Source organism: Seriola lalandi, unplaced genomic scaffold (genome assembly GCF_002814215.2).
Source record: "Seriola lalandi dorsalis isolate HSWRI2012SDOR001 ecotype SW California unplaced genomic scaffold, Sedor1 jcf7180002054406, whole genome shotgun sequence".
Lineage (NCBI taxonomy): Eukaryota > Metazoa > Chordata > Actinopteri > Carangiformes > Carangidae > Seriola > Seriola lalandi.
The window spans coordinates 189314-212220 of NW_019524959.1; the positions used below are offsets into that span (position 1 = coordinate 189314).

Consider the following 22907-nt stretch of genomic DNA (forward strand, 5'->3'; position numbering starts at 1 on the left):
TTAGCATTCCATCCATATGATGGGAACTGTAATGTCAAAACTTTTTCATTTTGGTACCAACTTGAAACAAGAACATTCTGTTCAATTTGCTTTTTTATATTTCACAATCAGTGCATCTTTTGACAGTATTAAGGCTTAAAATATCCAGCAACTGTCCAGCAATGTTCCAGCAACACATATTCTCATTCATATGCAGATATTTTTCAATTTCTCACATGTCTAGTTAAGACATATATATTTTATATATATATATATATATTTCTTCAAAATCTTTTACCATTAAATTGCCAATTTAAGGACATTGCATTTACTCTTAATGTGCATTTGTCATTATTTTTGATCACTGATTTCAGATCATCTAATTTTGCCTGTTTACTCATCAGGTCTTAATAATGGATCACAGCAGGCTGCAGAGTACATGTATTCATGGACCTTGCCATCCCACCTGCTGATGGTGATGAGGGTCAGTTATTAACAATTCAAGGGAAGAAAACATTATTATTCGCCTATTGATACACATGAAGCTGCATATATGTGTTTCAGCCATCATCCCAGATTGTGCTGTGAAAGTCAGTGGGGTTGTTGGTGTGAGAAACTTACAATGAAAGTGCGCCATTTGTGTTTTTTTTTTTTCTTTACACAATTAACTGTTGAACTTTGCTGAACCTTGAATCCATAGAAACAGGACATCATTATCATCACTAAGTAAAAGACTGAGTTTCAGAATATGCTGGGTTTTTTTTTCTTGTACTGTATCCACTGTGCTCCCTCCACTAGAAGTTGATCTATTGTGCAGGTTTCATGAATTACAAGAGCTTTAAGTGCAACAACATACAGTTTAGGCTCCAAAGCTGGAAACTATAAATAGCAATGAATGTGAGGTTTTGAATAGATATTCAAAAATCTACTTGAAAGGTCACCATTTTACTTCAAAGGTAAAATACTTATTTTTGCATTTTGTTTAATTTATTCGAATTTGAGAACTTTTACACTCTTAAACTTGGGAGAAAGAATTAAAAAGAGTCTATTTTTAAAGATTTAAAAGAATCCTCTTGTCTCCTCAAGTGAGGGACATGGGTGAAAAAAAAAACCCCATGTGATGAAAGTGAATGTCAACTGAACTATTACAAGATAACTAGACAAGTTTTTTGATTAAGACTGCTGTGATCTGATAAAAATGGAGTTGTGCGTTGTAGTCTATCATCACTTGCTTGCATTTATCATTTGCAGTTCTTGTTGAAAAATTGCCACTTATTGTAGAAGGCAAGCAGCCCTAGAAAAGAGGGGAGCATCAGCACTCAACAGATAATTCAGATTCTTATCACAGCTTTTTTTTAATTTTTTTATTTTCAGTTTAATTTTTGTTACTTGCACCCTTCACATTATCTGAATACACTCTTCATAACACTGCTCATGTTTTCTATTTTAGCTGCCTGTGCGTGTGCATCATTGTAATAAAACTCCAGCCTAAATCGTCAGCAGTGCAGTATAATGCTGCTTCTCAATAGGCCTGTCACTTACAGCGCTTTGTTGGGAAACTGTCAGCACAGTCTAGTTATTTCTATTATTGAGCATCTGTTACTGAAAGATGACGCGTGCTTCAGTTGGTGGAAGACTCGCATCATATCACGATCATCGGCAGTGTTGGCTTGACGACATCATTTGTGTTATTGTCAGCTGCCTCGACTGTAGGTATGAGGTATCGTCAGTATATTTCATGCTACAGGAAGTACTTAGAAATACATCTGTTTGCACATTAATGGAACTAAGTAATTACTTATGGGTTTTTTTGAGATTCATGCATAACCAGTATTCAGATCACAGTCTGTTCAATACTGTATGCAACCCATGGCTGACAGTTCAAAACACTATCAGCACTACTTATTTCTTCAAAGGCGTCATGCAAAAAACAGCATTTTACAATAAAATAAAAATTTAACAAGTTGATCTTTATGTATATTAAGCTAAATAATCCCTTGATGAGAATGTCTTTATAAAGATGATTATATTTCTGAACTAACTTGGAATAACATTCTCGAGTCACTTTGTTGCCCACAAAACCCAAACTAGGGAAACGCCATCAAGAATCTGTCTCTAGAGTTTCAAACACTCGCAGCCTGGAAGGTTTAAAGGTGTAAAGAAAGTTGGATACAGTTATTAAGGATTCCAAAGGTGAGTCAGAGTCACACCAAAACATGTTGAAACGTCTGCAAAACATTCCTCTTAGCTCCTAAGTTCCACTGCATGCAGCATAAAGTATTTATTGATTTTCTGGAGAAACTATTCTTTGAAACATACTCAGCACAGATGGGTCAGTGGTACACAAGTGGTGATACCTCTGGAGTGGTTTGTGATGGTTTTTTATATGTTTTGACAATTTTTTTTGCTGTGACTCTGGGTCACCATTGGGTCTCTTTTGTAATTTCTGTGAATTGGAAAGTGGCACACTTTTCAGAGCCGCCTTTCAAACCTACAGGAGGTGAGTATTCAGAAAAATGTCAGTGGAGTGTTCCTCAGAGAAACTGACTGTGCTTAGACCAGAATGTCTAAGCACAGTCAGTTTACAATGTTAATGTATGTAAGCTTGTCAGAATTTGTACCAGAAAGACAATAGCAGTAAATGTGCCACTGTGTAGGGAGAGATTGGGTGGTTAATTAAGACTCCTGCTCAGTTTTCGTCATTTTAATCCTTCTAGCAGGCCATCAAATAGCCTGTCGCATTTCCTGTCTCGCATGGATAAGTACGACAGCCTGCCATCTCATCTCATCTCTTCCTAATCTTGCCCCCAGCTCCTCCCTCTCATAACCACTGAATGCCCATTTGTGCTGACAAGTGTCACCTGGCCAGCCTAGAATTAGCCCACCCTCGGCGTTGTGGTTCCCGTGGGTCCTTAACTGAATCCTGACGCAGTTTCTGTTTATCTTGTCGTCACATCAACCTAATCAGAATCATTTACTGACTTCAAGTGACAAAGTAAACACAGATCAACAGCCAAGCTCAATTCAAATAATACTTAGAAAGACTGATTATTTACCTCACATACATAGTATATATACCCAACTCAGCACTTAAGTTGTCTGCTCATCCTTTTCTAGGCCCATGGTTTTTCTCGGTTAATTTTGAAATTTAATGCTGTGCAGTGTGGTGTCTTGAGATTCCCATCAAACTCACCTCAAAAGAGCAACCAGTTGGGAATTAAAATTATAGAATGAGCCTGACAGGTGTTTGTTTTCATTCCAGGTGATATCAGTCATCAGGCAGGATCCGCTGAGTGAGCAGCCAGCGTTTGGTGTCTAATTTTGTTCTCTGTAGGCAGAAAGGAAGAGCTTTTTAATGAATGGTGATGGCACAGAGACAATTAGAATGCATGGAATAACCTTCATATGGCTTGAGTGTAATCAGTCTTGTTTTTTTTTTTTTTTTAGTCATCTTTGATTAAAGTGCAAGCCTTTCAATATGAGCTTTGTCTCTGATATGAGCTGTTTCACACCGTTAGCCCAACTAGCAGTGTTTGGAAAGTCAAAGGAGCCATTCAGACTAATAATGCTGATGTACCCATCTGTTGCTGTCTTTGAAGCCACCTTTTATACAGGTTGGTATTTCAAGCAGCACCCTGTCTTGTTTGTGCCAGAGTAGGTGAAAAGAAATCAGTAATTATATAAATGTGATGTTGGAGTGTTTTATTTATTTCCACCTCGGTGTAGATATCAAGTTAAAACTGTTGATGGCACTTATAAACAAGTGCCATGGACTGCTGTAGTGTCATAAAATGAGATTAAAGAAAGTGTCTGAACATGGTCATTCATTTCATAATTGCAGCATGGCCTCAGTTCAGGCAGAGCACTGAAGATGCACTTGCATTATCTCATTGCATCAGCGGCTTTATTTATGGTTCACTGACGGTGGCTGCTTGGCTCCCAGCTGGCTAGTAACACACGACATACAGTGTGGCCATATTAATCTGACTCTTTTCACTATTACTATGTTCATGAACATGTACAGCATGTGTTCATTAAGAGATTTAAATTCTTTTATCCGTCTCTGCTAAATTTAATCATTTGCTAGAAATGGTCAATTCCTTAATGTGATCAAGACTAAAATCCTGCTAATGACACTTAGAGATGGAAAGGAGGAACCCGTCAGCCTCTGGAGAGCTTTAAAATACCTTGTAAATTTCATGGCAATCTGTGGATTTGATTTTTATATTTCCTGTGTAGTCAAGCAAAATTGCTCAAATGTCTAAATATGAGCAGCTGTACAGGAAAGTGATGAAGTTACTTGGGGGAAAAAAAACAACCTATTGGTAACAGTTGTTTGTACGTGTGTGTCTCACCAGGTGTGGCTGCTGCCGGTGCTGGGTGCAGTGAAGGTGTCTCCTCTCGTAGAGAAGGTCAGCGACCACAAAGACTTCAAGAAGCTTCTCAGGACGAGAACCAATGTCCTGGTGCTCTACACAAAGACAGGTAGATAATAGATCAGGCTTTAGATTTAACCAGAATATACACCTGGTTAAAGGGGATGGTATTAGGAAAAAAATATTTATCTTGTTGTTGGGTAGAATTTGCTGTCAGATGTTGTGTTATGCTACTACGTATAGTCTCGTGTTGTAGAATAAATGACGTGGTTGAGCATCCAGTGTTTCTGTCAAAGGAGGAGGCAGGGACAGCAGTCCTACCAGACAATAGTAATGGATCAATACTAATGCTTGTAGTATCTCAATGACTCTCAATTAGCCTGTCACTTCAGAGGTCGCTGTGAAGCGCTGGAAAGCTGAATAACATTTGGTGCTATAATGAATATCATAGTTGTAGAGTATGTTAGCTACTATGTCATAACTAGAAAAATATACCATTTAACTATACATTTTTATGTTATTATATTGTTAGATCAAAATCTTCATACTTTTTTATTTCATGAAAAGCAATGTGTCCCATTATTGCTGACGTCATTGAACTTGCACAAATGCATAATTATAGATAATTATAATCATTTTAGTTTAATCAGAAAAGGTAAGTGTGAAATTCACGTGTTCAAAATGACACATTTAGCAGCAGTGACCAGTACAACCTTTAGTTGTGTTTGAAAGACACACACAGTTGCATCCCAACAGCTAAGTTTTTTTTTTAGAAATTCATGATTTATGAAAACAGGAGAAGAGGCACAAAATAATTCAGACTATACCTGTTGACTGTTACTTCTCACGTTATGTGTTGCTCTAACATTCTCATTCAGAGAAGTGAAACTATCGACTTTCAGATGTAAGGTGCCATTTCCTCCAAATGTTGGAGGGTAAGTGCAGTTACATGCATGATCCCAATATTTCTAACATTATGAATGCAAACACAATGGGCACATTCACATAGCTAATGTGAAGAGAACTTAATAATTAACATTAATTCAACATTAGTGCAGTTAATTGTCACAATTTTTTGCTTTAATTTAAAATTCCTTTGATCATTTAAAAATAAGAGTGGAGCAGCAGCACAGACCAAATCTCATATAATTAATTAAAAAGCATTTTACCACAGTATCTTAAAATATATTTAACATTGATGTTTTGTACAGCTTTAGCCTGCAGGCGGTTTTACAGTGATGATCACAGTGGTCTGTCTCCGTAATGAATTTGGAAATATTTGTTGTTAAATAGAAACTAAAACCCTTAATGCATCAAGCAGAGTTATAAAAAACTTTGTTTTTCTTCCAACCATTAGCGAACGCCTAATGCACCCCAGTAGATTTTAATTCCATTTTCATTTGCATATTTCTGAGAAGGAGTGAAATGTACTCAGCAGGCTTCTGGAAGGATATTACTTGATATTACTAATTATTCCATTCAAAAGATTCTCCTAACCTTCAGTAAGCAGCAGAGGACTCTCAGAGCCCCACAGCCACAGATTTATTTGTTTCATAATTCATGGTCCGGATCAGTCAGCATTAGGTCATTGGGTAAGGCTTTCATGTATTGAGCAGTACCTCTGATTGATCACTGGCTGCAGCGATTGCTTCTCTGAAGACACCAAAGTTTCCCCTCCTCATTGCAGGATTTCTGCCGGGCTGGCTTAATGTCCTCCTCACAAACCAATTATCTGACCACTCCTTGTTACATCACATTCACTCCCTAGACAGTCCTGCCCTCTTCCTCACCCATCACCAGCCTCTGACCCTGTGCAGTCAGTCACGTCCCCGTTGAGTTTTGCTCGTGTGAGCGCCCATCAATCCTTTAGAATGAGCTGATCTACGTAATCCACCAGCTACTATATGCTCACCTCACCTGCTCCACACATGGTATTAAACTGACAGTGAATTGCCAGTTGTTTTCGTTACCCACCCGGTACAAGGCTAGACCCTGGGGAGTCATGGCAGTGCCCCAAAATCTAAATATAGTCATGTCCTGGAGGGATTGTTGTCTTTATGCAGTGAATAAAACACATTGGGTTTCTGGGAGAGTTTAAAAATGATGTATTGTGTTACACAAGGACTAGAATAATACACTGTGTTTATTTTAGTCAGAGGAATCTGCTTTGCTTGCCATATCTGATCAAAATCAGTAATATCACTGTGTGTTTTGTTGTTGCTGGTACAGGTTATTACACCCTAGTTTCTCCTCTTTCCTAACACAGAGAGCTAACTGTACAGCTCAGCCATATTTTCTCTCTGACACAGTCAATTGTGCAAATCTCCAGGGATCATGAACCCTCGTGTTGTCCTTGTCTGAGCTTACACTTGATGTTCATCATGGCTCACTATATGGTGGTATTAGTAAACAGCATGCAACAGATACAAGCTATAATTCACTAAAACACAGCCGCTGTATTTCACCCTTTTTTGCTGAGAAGTTGGTCTGCTTCCGCAGTGGCAGAGTCTTTGTGTCACCATATAATCCTCCCATCTCCTGCTTAGTCACACTATTGTAAGATGTTGAAAGCTGATGTAACTTAAGCCCCCTCCCTGAACCCATCCAGTGAAAGGTATTAGAAAACGCTCTTCCATCACCCCTCTAACCCAAACTCAGTGATCTCTTTCTTCATCACTTGGTGCTTTAGTAAGACACTGAGCTCCGCTGTAACTCAATTCCACTTAGCTGTGTTTGACATGACAGTGTCCTCTGTGTCTCGAGACTCTGGGTTGTCCTCAGCTATTGAACGGTTTTGGTTTTGGTAACAAGGCTCACCATGGTTTATTCTCTGTGTCTTTAGCTACATCAGGGGACTCCCACCTGAAACTGCTGTCAGATGTAGCCCAGACAGTAAAAGGCCAAGGGACTATTGCCTGGGTCAACTGTGGGTAAGTAATGGGATGATTTATAAAAAAGTGTAAAAAACAACACATTCTAGGGCGTCTTCTCTCTCTCTATCACACCCATTGATTCCGTGCCTTTCACAACATTACTGCTTCTATTGTCGAAGGAATTTTGTGACAGCTGTTATAAAGACAGAGCAATTTACTCTTCCCACGAATGTCTCTGCAGCCATCCATCTGCACAATTTATGGCTTTTTCACTGAGCTGTAAATGACCACTTGTTCCAGTGGTTCTATTGTACGGGCACCATTTGACAGGAGGCCACTCATTATTGGAGCTACTACAGGTTTGGGTATAATGTGTTCCATCTCTTTATACCATTTCAGTTCCCCCTTGGTTTCTTTAGAGTCCATTTCATCCTTAAATAAATGATTGATAAGGAAGGTCCTGGCTTATAACGAGTGACTCTTCTCTGGTGATGAACATGAAACATTCCTTTTCATGTTGTTCTTTTAGTTTCTGTTAGTTTAAATTTGGTTGTAAATAAGTAGAACTGATGAGTGGCATCAGTTTTGAATGGAGCGCTGAAATGATTAGTCAATTGCAGGGATGGGTCTCATTTAAACATTTTTGATACAAGTTCTAATACAGTACAGTTTTGGTACCACCAGTGCTTTGTTTTTGTTTGGATACCTTGCTTTGAGAAACATAAACATGCTTTTCTACAAATAACTTTTTTCATTTAATATTAGAAATTCATTAGAAGTTCATTTTTCAAGCAGAAGTAACAAACATACTAGAGTATGGGATGTTTGAAAACTCCAGTTGCTGCTTCTAAACTATGAAGTTTGCTGCTCTTCTTTGTTTAATGTGACAGAAATCTGATAAAACAATCCATTAGAAGATGTCACCTTGAACCATTAATCGGTTTATCAGTAATTAAAATATTAATAAGCTTCAGCCCCACTTGACACAGTACTTGGCACTCACCAAAATTGTATCAAGGTTCAATTCCCAGCCCAGTGGAGTTAAAAGATATGATATGACTATTTTGGTGTGTTGATCATAGAAATTTGAAGATGTCAAATCATAATGCGTTTTTTTTTCGCTATTTTTTCACTTAACAATTAATTGATTAATCAAGAGAAAAACCTACAGATATTCAATAAAATTTAAATAATCATACGTTGACATACTCCACACACTATACACACACTAAAAGAGAATACACATCTCATCTGTCATCTTTCTTCTGAGGCACATCTATCTCCAGCCCACACTGCAGAAGTGTTTACATTAAGAAAATGCTGGATACTCCCAAGACACCAGCAGGAATTGTTTCCTCTAAGCACAGCTAGCTTTGCTCCCCAGTGATCTGATTTTGGCTTGTTGTTCTTTCTGCCCTTCCTGGTGTTCAGTTCCACTTACTTTATTTAATTTTTTTTCTACCTGTCAACCCATCAGCGGCATGGAGCATCGTCTTCACCAGAGAGGAAAGAATGTATCATAAAACAGGAAACTGTGAGGAAGGCAGTAACTCCCCTTTGACACCTAGTGCTCGTAGCACCATTCACAATCTCTCTCAAGCTTATCCGGGATGGAGGACCATGAGGATAGAGAGGAAGAGAAACTCAAAATGGTCTGAAGAATTGTCAGAAGTGTTTTTGTCCGCATTCGTCTTCAAAGCCACTCCATGATACTGATGTACTTTACTGTTTACTTTTAGACTCAGTCACTGTTTTTGTCTGGGAGAGTATGGTTTCATCCCTGTCTTTTCCAACAACTCCAGCATGCTAGAGACTGTGATAACGTTAAGCAGAGATTTACACAGGGCCAGGTTCCTGCCAGGGGAGCTAGAGCGAGCCGGGTTCATCACTGCAGGACTCATGGATCCGGTGCCAGGCTCTATAGCGAAGCATTGTGCTGTGTGGCATATTTCTCCACCATCTCAAATGGACCGGCTCCAAATCGAAGCCCCAGCTGAGAGCTCATGGTGGACAGTGGGGGGAGAGAGAGTGAAGCGCATATCGCAGCGTGAGAGTGGTCAGCCCTGCCAAGGAAGAGGGCCACCAAGGCCAGGATGACACACTTTGAACAGATGACAGGGACCTGAGCGTTGGCCAACTGGGATCCACCAGAGGGATGGATGATCTCATACAGGAAGGGACTGTGCTGCCTGGCTTCCTTTCCTCTGAAAATGTAGAACGGACATAGAACATGCTAAGAAACATGGTCCTGTCTGGATGAATGGGAATAGCAGAGAGCAAACAATCACAGCACGGATTAGGATTTGTGTTTTGGAAGCGTAATAATTAAATGGCATGCAGCGCTTCATCCTCTTTGCATTATGAATCCATTAATAATCCGTCACAAAAGGGACTCTGTTGACTTTGGCCTAATGCAAAGTGTTGTTTCCAACTTGTTTTTTTTTTTGTTTTTTTTTTGGTTTTTGTATTTCAATGATTCTTCAATCTTAAAGGCGTACATTGCTCAACTACCTCATCGCTTCAAGTATTTTTAGTTTAGTATGTACAAGTTCAAGAAAAGGTCACTTCCAAATCTTCAAAGACTTTTGATATTTTTTCTTGGTAAATGAGTCACAAAGAGAGCACACATGTTTTGGCCTTTTCTCCAGTGTGCTATAATTCTGGTTTATTAACGTATTAAACTTAGTATCATTAACCAACCGTATGATTAGCAAGTACTTGCTGAGATCTGGGAACACAACAACATTGTTCCCCCAGGACAAGAAACACAATCATTCAGATAAAGCAACTGGTTGTAACAAACCAACAATTTAGCCATATTATATATCACTTCATTTGTTGGTCCAACCGATAGTGAGCACACACCAAATGTAATTCAAAGTTTGGGTTATAATTTTACTCTCTGCGTTTGCTACTTATTTGCTTATTGTTGCAATAGCAACAAGGGCCAAAGCAAAAAAACAATCAGACCAGAGTTTTGAGAAAGTCATAATAAACTCTAGCAGGTCATGATCAATAAACAAGACACAGTGAATCAGACAGCATGTGAGTTTAATTGCTGACAGTGCTGTATGAACCCAAGTCACATAAGGCTGTACTGCAGGTGAGAGGCCTCTGTAAACTCTAGCAGTCAGAGGTTGTGGTGTCCTGTGACCTCAGTGAACACTGAAGAGAAAAACTATATGACAAGAACATTGTGAGCACTTTGAGTCTCAACACCACCTTCTTACTTCACCAGCCATAGACCTGCTGCTCAGTCCAGCGTTGGCGCTTTGGCGCTGACGCATCGAGTGACGTTGCCACAGAGAGGAATGCACAGCAGTTGTGTTCATCCAGATGAGCTGCCATTCATGGCCTTTGTTCTTCCTGTACTGAACATTAGCCAGTGAGTCATTCTGACTCCTGTAGACTTCCATTTGTTCTGTGATTGAAGAGTGCTGCTCTTTCACTGGTTGATTCACAGAAAGTGAAGTTCAGAAACATAATGGCACGTAGCTTTTTCCTCTGAGTCATTTTAACTGTGTCCTTATGACCAAATGAGTAAGAGGCTGAACTACTGGCCCATAGCCAGGCATGTGGCCTCTTCACAGTCTTCCAAAAAGTGCCAGTTAACAATACCTTGTCATATTTAATGCCAGCCCTGTACACATGCAAAATTGACATGACATCTAATAACAAAAATCTTTTTGGGTAGAATTACTTGAATGAGTGTCCCTTGTCTAATTGTTCCTGGTTTAGGGTTCTCCTTGGCGTGATAGTTTGGGGGATTTTTTGAGTACAGTTTGTTACTTGCGGCAGTGTTTCAGGGACTTGGAAGCAGCAGCAGACTGGTTTTGAGTCGGATGACTGCGCGTCCAAATAAGTGTCGAGGTCACATCTGCTCCTGGTGTGCCCCAACTGGTGCCATCTGCCTTTATGAGTCAGCAGTATTTAGCATTAAGCACACAGTCATCACCTGAAATATAGTCTTGTCAATACATGCACACACAGATTGACTCTTCCTCATGTACTGCAAAACTACACTAAACATATTAGGGAGCCATAACTGAATTCCTCCTCTTTGACTTTTTTAGCATCAGGCCTTCTCTCTCGCTCCAGATTAGTGCTTATTTTCCTTGCTCTTTATTGCAGAAGGGGAACTGTACTTCATGCTGCTGATAGTGCCTCATTGTATCAAGTGTGAAGTATGTGTAGGTGGCTAGATGCATATTTATTTCCTTTCCAACTACAGCCCTTTTTTTCAATTACAGAAATAAGCCTCTACCCATCATAGATCCTCTGTATGCTCACACACTGTGCAGTACGGGTTATAATCAACATTGCATCCCATTGCAGATGTATGTGTTTGTGTATGCACACAGCTAATGAATGAAGCAGGGCGCCCTGTTTATATAATACTACACGTGGTCAGATTGATCTGATGAAATGGTAATGCAGTTATGTCTTCATGCGGCATCTTCTCTCTTCCATTATAAATTCACTTCAGTGAAGTTTTATTACAACAATATTGTGACCAAAAAATATGTTTACAAAGCATGTTCTTCAATATAATTTAGTACGTAATACAAACAATGAATATATGAATAATACCATGAATTTAACCAACAGTTACTGAACAGAGGGAAGAAAATAATATGTGTTATATAAAGAAGACTGAAAAATTATGCCTTATGAGAAAAGATACTTACACAGATGATAAGCTTTAGGCAGATATATATTCAAATTCAAAGGTATAATCTCCTACTAGTTCTGTCACGTCAACAGTTTCACCAGGAGAGTTTAAATAAGTTTGTTTGAGGAAAAGGCAGAAATGCCATTTTTTTTCTATGACGACCTGTTTCAATAGCAAATTGGTGATAACCATGTCTGTATTTAGTTAAAATTTGGGGCTAGTGTTTGGATTTAAAGATAACACATTTCAAGTTTTAGGTTTTATATTTGGAGGAAATAATTTCCTTTTTACATTTTGTCCAGTTGCTGAGCTGATTTTCTTTTGGTTTTCTTTCCAACTTTTTTTAATGAGTGTATATATAAGGCAAAGTGGTTGTAAGAGTCTGAGTTTTCATTTTTTAATCTCTCTCTTTCAGAGATTCAGAGGGTCGTAAACTGTGTAAGAAAGTGAAGGTTGACCCAAGCTCCAAACGTGGCGGAGCAGAGCTGCTACATTACAAGTGAGTAACCAGAAACTCAGCTGGCTGTCAGACACGTTTCCACGCTTCACTGCTTTCTGGAAAATATTAGCGTTATGTTATTCACTGTTTATTCCTGGTGTTGTGAGCACTGTGCCTGGTGTTTCTTACAGAGATGGGACGTTTCACACCGAGTACAACAGACCTGCTACCTTCAAGGTGAGCGCTTGGCAACAATCCTGAACCCTTTACATGTGCAGTCTGTGTCTGTCTAGTATTTACTTACGACTCTTCACATTCATAGTGTTGTTTTTTCCAAGTCAGTAACCACATTATACTTTCCTGTGGAGCCCTGTGTGTCGTTGTTCATTTAATTTATCAAATTAGTCAGATAAGAGCAACTTCACTTTGCTTTTTTTTTAAGATTGTGGATGAATAATTTAGGGGAAATTTATAAATGTGATTTCTCTGACTAATATAGCAATTTAAATTCAGATTATTTTGTAAAAATTAATCTCCAGGCCTGTATTGGTGGTTTACACGGTTTTGTACAAAGCGTTATCATATCTTGTTTCTACATGAAAAGACACACAGTGTTGTGGTTGCTTGTTCTTTATGTTGTCTCTGGTTCAGGTTTCAAACGAGTCAAGTTGGGGCTATAATCAGTATTTTTATTATAATAATTGTCAGTAATGTTACAATATGAAAGGAGTTGCTTGTAGCGATGAACTTTGGACAGAAACATCACTCGAATCTGTCTCTATCATGAGCCTCACAGAGCTTTATAGTGATTTTCAGCTCATAGTTTAGCTGTCCAGCTCTCACCTTTACTATTCTGATTCACTCTCGCTGCTTGTTGCATCACTTTCAGCCACGACAGGCAGCAACTCTGCACCACACGGCAGACTGACACAGCACGATATTGCTCTGTTTTTGGAGATCAAAATCAGAGCTGAAATAGAGTGACTATTGAGCTTATATTCACCACTGTATCATATAGTTAGCCAGATATACAAATGAATGCTTTCTCTGTAACTTCTGAATGTATAAATAAGCAACTGTCATATCAACCATATAAGCCTAAAATGTGATCAGTGTTGTGTTCACGGCTTGTTTCCGCAGCTCTCAAGTGACCAAAAAAATATACATTGCGGGTCTTAGAGTTATACATGATATTACCTAATATACTGTATATATCTTTTATAAATAATCATGTCATTTGAATGTAGTAATTCTAGTTCTTGATAAAAGCTACATACAGTAGGATCCAAAAGTCTGTCTGTGGTGTCAGCACTCCCTCTGATTCTGTGACACAGCGTTCTTTCTAGTGCTTTGTCCCTAAGACACCTAACATATGAAAATTGTAATGTGAAATAGCACATCATGTAATTTGAAATTCTTAAAAATCGAATTATTATTTAAAAATGAAAGAGCCATAATTAATGATCTATAAATTATCTAAATGTGACTCCCTCTGTTGGTTTTTACTCCGAGTTTTAAGAAAAACCCATCATAAGCAAATTTGATAGCTGTAGCTCTTTTCGTGCATGATTTTATTATTCTATTATGATATTTATTTCCCTGACAGATGGAAAGGCCTCTGAAATAATGGAACTGTGAAAGTCTCCATTTAAACCATTACAAAGTAATCCCCACAATAACATCATGGTCATTAAATATTCTGCCTGTGCCCACACTGTCATTGTTATGGTGCTGCTGAATGAAATATTTCCCGCTGTTGCCTCTGCACATATGGTTCAATATATTTACAGGAAGCTTTACCAAGCTCATTACCAGACACTTAAAGGTACTGAAATAGCTCCGACACTTCTTAGATGCACAAACATGTTGGTCTATGTGAGCTTCCATCTGGCGCTGCCTGCAGGAGCAACTTCTGCATCACTTACGTAAATCATCACCTGTCAGTCTATTGTTCTCAGGATAATTTTGTGCCAGTGACAAGTTGTAGCATGATCTAAGTGGTACCCTGTTTTAAGATTCATCATTCCGACTTACTATCTATTTTTTTTTTTTTTTTCTCCATTCAGTCTATGGTAGCGTTCTTGAAAGACCCTTCGGGACCCCCACTGTGGGAGGAGAACCCTGAGGCAAAAGATGTCGTCCACGTAGAGACAGAAAAAGTAAGTAGTGACCTAAGCAACCTTTTGGATAAATTGTAAAGAATCTGCCACCGCATCCGGAGCAATGTTGATGTTCATGTTACTGTGATTACAAGCTGGTGAAGAAAGCAGTTAATGTGATGCAGGTTCCTGCCTCTCCTCTCCTGTCCCATTGAGGGTGTGATCAGCTTCTGCAGCTGACACAGCAGCATGTCCACCTCTGCAACACAAAAGCCTGCATATGAAAGCAACATAGTGTATGAGGGCTTTATCATGAAACAGCTGCACTGCGTAGTTCATGAAGTCTGCTAACAAAGCCCTGTCCTTACAACCCAGAAAACACTTCGAGACAGCTCTCGTCCATTCAGGTCAGATGAAACCCTCAACACATTCACCCCACGGCCTGACAACCCAAGACACCCACAGATACACTGCATTATGAAAGCCCTTTTTATTTAATGAACAGCTGTCCTGGCCATCCACTCAAGCCGGGAGCCTTGTTGAACATGTCAACAAAAGATTGTGCTGAATGTGGTTTTTTTAGGAAGTAGCTGAGCTCATGAAGGTGATGATGAGGAAGAGAAACTGGTATGAGGGCTTATCTACCTGCTGTCCTAAGAAGAAAGTCCTCTTTTTTTTTTTCTTTCTTTCTTTGCTGATGTGATGACTCCGTGGCTTACACACAGTGTAATAAACTGCTGAGAAGCAACTACTGAAGCAAAGATGGAGGTGTGCTTAGTTACTTTAAAGCTCTGAATGCTAATCAGAGAGACAATACCCTGAAGCAAGTCATCAGAGGAATCAACCTGTTGTAGTCGTCGTTGTCACTGAGCTTTAGTCAATATAAGTGACGTTTCTTGGTCACATTTATCATCAATTTCATGAACTGAAAATACATTTTGTTTATAAATAATAAATCCTCGTAATCATCTTCTTACCCGCACTCTCTCTCTTTCTCTCACTCACTCTTTTTAAGGACTTCAGGAAGCTGCTGAAGAAAGAGGAGAGGCCGATCCTCATGATGTTCTACGCTCCCTGTGAGTCTTTTCACTATCACTGTGTTCAGTGGCTCAAACATGCTGCTTCAACATGTTGTGATGGGTAGACAGTGCAGCAGGAGAAACTGACAGCAGATATTATCGTCCAGAAAATATGCAATTAACTTAACCACATGAGCTGCCTCATTTGAAGAAAGTATGTGGACTAGATCAATAAACTGGGCTATACTTGGCAATATTGCACTGTCTTAGTCAATACTGGGATGAGTTTTTCAACATTCATCATACCTGGCAAATCACTTTCTGATCTTTGAATATATTCTAATATACTAATATCATTTTTATGATCAGGAATAGGACTACTGCTAATGAATGTTTTTATTCTGATCAATCTCTCAATATTTTTTTCAATTAACTGTTAATTTTGTTAGTAAATAGTTAAAATCGCTGCTGCTGTCACCTGTTCCCAGAGCTTGTTGTTGAGTGCTTGACATTTTTTTTTGCATTACATGACTTAAACAATTGACTGATTAATAAAAGACTTAAATTCGTTGATTGGCTAAAAGCCCAACCCACTGATTGTTTCAACAACACAACTTCAACAAAGTCATGTTTTCATCTGTGGAGGAGTTGATTGTCTTGTGTACTATTGTCGCTCAATAGTAAATACATTACTTTACACCAGCTTCTCCATGTGTTGTGCTCGGTTATTATGGTCAGAGGTTTTCAGTGCATCATATCCTTCACAGCAGATAGCACACTGCAAGCTGCTATTGGCAGAAAAACCAATTCCCCTGGCAGATGATGGGAAATCTTTTAACTGTCATATCGATGCTGTCAGAGTGTTGGTTACTATTGAGTCCTCTGTAATAACTTGCGGTGGTCTGTTTTGTGTTTTCGGTTGCAGGGTGCGGCGTATGCAAGAGAATGCAGCCTGTCTTTCAGCAAGCGGCCACGGAGACAAAAGGAAAATATGTAAGTGTGCTGATGAGTCTTTTCCCTGCACACTTGGTCAACTGTCCTACTGCGTGAACCGCCTCTGATCTGCTGCCGCCCTTCTCTGATGTTTGCAGATTAGATGAGATGTGTCAGCAGTGTGAATGCCTGGATGGTTACCTTGGCAATCTGCAAGTGTACAGTCTGTCAGCCTGACCTAAATGAAAGCTATCCCTGGTTGTATTTTCTACAGAACTTCTCAGAAGTAGAATACCTCAGCAACTTTTACGCCATAGGTTTTGATTCAGCAGCATCATAACTCAGATGGCCTTTAAAGGCACCTCTGAAGCCCTGATCCACATTCTGCTGGACTTGATTTATACTTTATCTGGTTTTTGGTTGTCCTCAACACACTAGAGCAATTACAGAAGGTCAGTCAAAATAGCACCAACCTTGCCCAGAAAGATCTGTCTCACAGTTTTAATGATTAGAGTGCTTTATAGTATTGTACAGATCTATAATCAGTGACTATATTAAATGTGTTTTTTACTTGGTTTTCACCACCGGGCACCTACAGCCACAATTAAATGTCCTTCCAGCTGAAGTTTACAACCTCTCTATAGATTAAATGTCAGTTTAGTCTGCCCAGTCTTTGTGTTTACTCCCCAACTTTTCCTGTTTTCATCCCATTCTCTTCCCCTCCCTGGTCTCATGGGTTCCCCAAAGACCCATGCTGTTAGTTTGCAGACAGACAGTATTACAAACCAAACTTGGTGAGAGGGTGGATGGTGAGGGGGGTTGCTCTGTTCCCAGCTGTTGAAATGGTTTTTAACAGCACTGTAGAGAGGCACGCACGCACAAAAATCAACCGCGGGGCCGATGCGATCATCGAGGGAAACGAATCTTTTGTGTTCATAAACACTTCCTCTGAAGCACCGGGAGAGGTCTGAGAGTGAACCTCCTGTACAGTGAGAGCAGAGAGCGGCAGCGGCCTGAGGAAATGGTGATACAGAGCAGCACGTCGTCACGTTAGCCTCACATGAAGCTGGAAATGAATGAGAAGATAATTAACTGCATGTGTGTTTGATTATTAGACGGTGCTTATGAGTGATGAAATAGAGGGATTTATGTGTTTTTTTTATAGGTTTTTTTTGGAGTGTGCCTGTTATTGCAGCAGATTAATAGGGCTGCTGAGAAGTGAAAGGTTTGAATACTGAGTTGGTGCTCACTAAGCCAGGCTGTGAACTTGTGACACGGACACAAGAAGGTGTAAAGATGATTTTCTTGGTTTACTTTGCTTTGATTGTATCATTTGTGTTTTTTGGGTTTATTCACTATTATCTTTAAATATCAATTTTGACACATACTACTTAAAATAATATTCAAACTTTAATAAAATGTTCATGCCAGTGAAGCACATTTTGAATCTGATATTATTGAAGTGCTCTGTCGACTTAAAACAGGAGGAGAAGGCACAGAGAGCTTGTCATGACTCATGGTCATGCTTCTATTTGTTTAAGTTATGAACAGGGTCTTGTAGTATTTCCTCAGAGGGAACCTGGGAAGTTGCAGTTGTTTGACTTATTTCAAACAAAAGAATATCTCATGTTCTGTCTGTTAAATTAAAATGTCATTAACAAGTTGATCACAAAAAGTGAGTGTTGAATACAGTCTGTTCATCTGCCTTCATTATATCTATGTTTCACGGTGCAGTCTCTTCTCATGCTTTGAGTAATCCATCTTTTTACTCTGGAGCACTTTGATGATGACTAACCCGTTCTGATGTCCTTCCTCTTTGTTGTCTCTCAGCCTTCACTTTCCTTTACCTTCCCGACAACTCATGCCTCTTTTCCCCTTTATTTTGTTGTCTTAAGGTACTGGCAGGAATGAATGTGCACCCGGCTGAGTTTGACGGCCTCAAGCAGGAGTACAACGTCAAAGGCTACCCGACCTTCTGCTACTTTGAGTGAGTCGAGTCCTCTCATCCGTCTCACTTTAGGCTCATTCCTCACTTCTAAGGCTCAGAACATGAGAGTAGGGCCACTTCAAACAGAAAGTGCAGTCCGGGCCTCTTAAACACCAGCAGACTTGATGGAAGCAGGTGGAAAGTAGAAAGTTTCTGACAAGCTTTAGGATCTTCTGGTGTTCCCTTTGAAACAAAGTAAACTCGGGGGGGGGGGGGGGTCAAGGATGCTGGGTGCAGCTGGGTGCCATCGTCAGAGGAGTGAGACAGACACACAGGTGGTGCTGAGTGGTTGGTGATGAAGTGAAGAAGTGAAGAGCTAAAAACAATATGTCAAAGTATTGATTGGGTTCATTGACAAAATATTAATCAGCAACTATTATCATGATTGATTCATCATTCAAGTCATTTTTCAAACAAAAATGTCAAAACAGTCCCTTGTTCCGGCCTTTTGTGAAGGTAAACTTACGGCTTTGGAGTTTTGCGGTGCAGCATTGTGGCAAAAGTTGAGCAAAGTTAAATTTTTAGCTGAACAACCTGAGTCCTCTGCTTCAGGAAGTGTACTGTGCCGGTGCAGCTGCCCCACTGAAATGAATGGAGAGGTTGCATTTTTTTTTTTCACATAGAGCTGTTGTCTGCCTGAAGACTCATAATGAGTCAGCGGTTTTAATTATTAATGTGTCAGACTGAGTAAAGGTTTTTCATTTATTGTATCAAAGTTTTTTTTCATCTTCAAGAACACCCTTCAGGCCGCAGGTGACAGTGATTTAGCACTTGGCCTCTGATTGTTTTGTTTTTTTTTTTTGTTCTTTTAGAGTTTGGAGGAATTTTATGCTGTTGATAAAGCTGATCATTTAAGTTTAGTGTCTAAATATGCATAAAGACTCTCACACACACACACACACACACACACACACAGTAGGAGCTTGTAGCCCCTAGTGTGCATGTGGCTACAAGTGTGTGACTGACAGTGTCTGTAAATGCAACAACCAGAGCACCCCCTTACTGTCCTTATATGTACAGTGTAGTTAACGGTGCTGGTGCTGTGTAGCTCCCGCTCTGTTGGCCGCTTCTTATTCCTCCTGCAGCAGCTTTATCAACCCCATTTTCACATTAAACACTCTCTCATTCCAGTCTGGCCTTTTAATTAGACCGGGACTGATTAAGTGCCTCTGTGGTTCGCCAGTGTGGGTGCACTTCTTTCTTGTGTACGTGAGCGTGTGTGTGTATTGTGTGAACGTGGTTTACACGCGCGTGCCCCTGCACTCATGTGTAGCTGAGCCGGAGCCAGCCTGTTAGCCAGGAGCACATTAGTGTCAGCGCAGGGCTAGCTAACGACCATCCGAGCCCATTGGCTGCAGTAATGAGCCTCTCACTGATAAACAGCAGCTAATCACTGCAGGGTAAATCAGCATCAACACCACTGGAGTTATCTTGCCGTTGCACCCGCTTTAAGACCAAGTGTTCAAGGTCCTTTACCTTTCCTGTCTTACAGATTAAGAAACCTTACTACTCAACACAGCAGCACAACTTGGCTTTCTATCAGTTAAATAAACAATAAAAGTGAAACTGTTTCAGCTTCTATGTCTTTGCGGTGTCCTTGAGTAAAGGAAAACACTCGAAAGCATCGGGCAAATGACATTTATTTCACATTTCCCCAGCTTGATTTTTACAAGGTGTGGGTGTACTTTACAGCAGCAGAGATAAAGCAAGCGAATATAGAGTTGGTCATAAATCTCACTGATTGAATTCCAAGCAGCCATCTCCGCCACAGTAGTCAGTTCACTTAAAATGCAAGTTTTAAGCTCCAAAATCCAGTGTGTGTAATCGTGTATCACCTTTAACAGTGTCCGTCCTGTATCTCGGGAGCTGTGACTGTGGTCGTCCTCACCCTTTGTATTTGCAGATCCACACTGCCCAGAGCCAGTTACTACTGACACTGATTCTTCAGCAGTGGGCTGAGCCACCACATCCGCTTTCCAGCCTTCATTTAGTCACAGCGAATAGAGAAGATAAAGTCATTCCTATGAAGAATAATCTGCTTAAATTTTTTTTTTCAGCCTGTAAAGCTGCCAGGATGCTTCCAGCTCATTTCAAATGCATTACGACGGCTTACTGGCATTTCTTATATGTAGAGTATGTTTAAGCTAGACATACAAACGCAAGACAGAGGACGGAGTATCAATCACTGCTGAACTTCTGTCAGTCTTTTTAAAACATTTCTCTGTGGTTTAGAGCTGTTCTATTTCTCACAGGTCTGACCCAGCTCTTTGTCTTAGAAACTGGGTTATATTATGTTTGCTGTCATTGTTTTTAGGATCCTGTCTTTTTGTCCATCACACATGACCTGGATTACTGGGTTTCTTCAGTGTCAGTCCTGCAGGATGTGATGAGAAATCAAACTTCACTACATCAAGTAACAAAAAGTGTAAAGCACTGAAAGATTTTATGTTTTGATCACATCTGTTCTGATTCTAAATCCTTACACTTTTTATTAATATAACAATAGACACTGTTTTTTAAGGAGTACTGAAATTGATCTTTTTTAGAATAAAATTGTATTTATTCACCCTCTGTCAGCTTGTAAGTTCTTGAGGAGGACAGCTTTGATTAACAACAGTGAACAACACTGGATTCCAACTGTGACTCGGTTTCATGGTGAAAAATCATCCACAGAAAGCACAAACCACTCTCGCAGCATTATTCACTCCTCTGCTGTTGGTCCTTATGTTGACAAGGCTCGAAACAAATGTTCTTTAGCAATAAATCATTCTATATGCTGCTTGTGTTGCTTTCATGCTGCAGTCTTGCCTCTTCAGAGTTCCAGATCTCAGCTGGAAGAGCTGAAACACACTGAACACACATTACATGGCTCAGTTTAGAAGTGTGTTTGGGAAATGTGTACGCTCTCTGTATCTGCTGCTGTCCACAAAAGAGCAAGTGACAAACTTATCAGATCCACATTTCAATACTGCAGATAGTGAGTTCATGACTAACCTAACTCATCAGGAGGATTTTCAGTGGCGTCATCCTTTAAATAAAAATGTACAAATATAATCAGTTATCAATATTGGCAGCCATAATTGTGCCCACTGCTGACGGATGGTTTATAGATCATGTTGTTCTTGCTCTGTTGTCTTTCAGGAAGGGGAAGTTCCTTCACCACTATGAAAACTACGGAGCTGCAGCCAAGGATATCGCTGACTGGATGAAAAAGTGAGTGTTGTCCTAGTCACTTTCACCCTCTTAACATTCATTTCACAAGTGATTAATTCATGATCTTTGTGTCCAAAGCTGTTTATATTTTAGCTGATGAAACAAACCAACATTCTGCCTTCTGTCTGAGACAATAAGTAAACTTCCTGTACATCTCACCTTAAAAGTCTGGCATCACCTTTTCCTTCTGCTGTAGTCTTCATCACACCTTCTCTTGCCTCTCCTCACCCTGACTCACCTTGGCTCGGTGTCATCAATCTGCACCTCCTCAGTTCTTGTCTCATTTTTCTTTCTCACCTTGGCTCACTCCCTCTGCCCGCAACTCCCCGGCTCCCTCCTCGGCTTGGCCATCCTCTTTCCCATTTTCCTCCACCCCCCTTTTCCACTCGTGTTAAGGGCCTGGCAGGAAAGCCATGACTGTCCACAGGGTTGCAGCCAGAGGGCACAGAGCAGGGCTTTCACAGCTATCGCAGGAAGCGGAGCGAGACAGGCAGAGGATGTATTCCAGCACTCTCTTTAGCCCAGAGGCATAACAACTCCCTCCCCAGTCCTAAGCTGTTAGTACTCTGCTCATTCAGGGTCCAGCAGTATAATTTAAAAGTGGTTGCATGGCTGGCAATTAGGCAATCAAATTGACAGAATGATTACATGTTTAAAATTGAGTGATAATGCTAAGCATAATTACACCTCAGATTTCAGTTTTATTTTTTTAAAAAAGGTGATAAACAGTGGTGAAATTGGATTTCACAAACATTCATTTCTCTTGTATTTGAGCTGTTCCTCCTCCTCTTTCTGGCACAAAACAAAAAATAATTTTACATGAACAGACTGACCCTAGACTGTTGAATTTATATTGTTGATATGCACATAAATATGTTCCCTATGGTAAAAAAAAAAGATAGAAGACTGGCCTCCCGCAAGCCTCATCACATCTGCAGTTTGTCATCTCAGAGGCTTTTTTCATCTGGAGATGCTACAGATGGGGAAGAAAGCTGAAAAGGGTTTTTTGAAGTAAACGGTGTTGAAAGGTTTTTCCGGAATAGTCGGATTTTCTGCGTTCGTAATTAGAGACGTCGTGTCCATGGTGCTCTTTTTGTAGCACTCTCTGTCTCCGATTTTTTATCTCCATCTCTTTCATCAGCCCTACTTTGCCTCCCAAGTTTTGATGAAGTTTCTCTTATGTTCAGATTCAGCTGTCTCAGTTTTTTGATTCCCCACTCGGCTTCACATGGCTCACCCTTTTTCACCGACCTGAATCATTCTTTTTTTTCTATGCAAACAGGAACAATAGAGGTCAGGATCTGACAGCTGCTCTCA

The 22907-nt window shown here is 39.9% G+C and overlaps 1 protein-coding gene across 1 annotated transcript in view; it reads left to right on the forward strand.

The window, feature by feature from the left end:
• pdia5 (protein disulfide isomerase family A, member 5) overlaps positions 1-22907 on the forward strand; it is a 53264-nt gene that overhangs the window by 7780 nt on the left and 22577 nt on the right. Inside the window, exons 2-10 of the mRNA XM_023409757.2 lie at positions 4338-4464; positions 7198-7285; positions 12316-12399; positions 12531-12576; positions 14406-14498; positions 15454-15514; positions 16383-16450; positions 18286-18377; positions 21519-21590. Coding sequence (XP_023265525.1) covers positions 4338-4464; positions 7198-7285; positions 12316-12399; positions 12531-12576; positions 14406-14498; positions 15454-15514; positions 16383-16450; positions 18286-18377; positions 21519-21590 — 731 coding nt within the window. The remainder of the gene's footprint in view (positions 1-4337; positions 4465-7197; positions 7286-12315; positions 12400-12530; positions 12577-14405; positions 14499-15453; positions 15515-16382; positions 16451-18285; positions 18378-21518; positions 21591-22907) is intronic.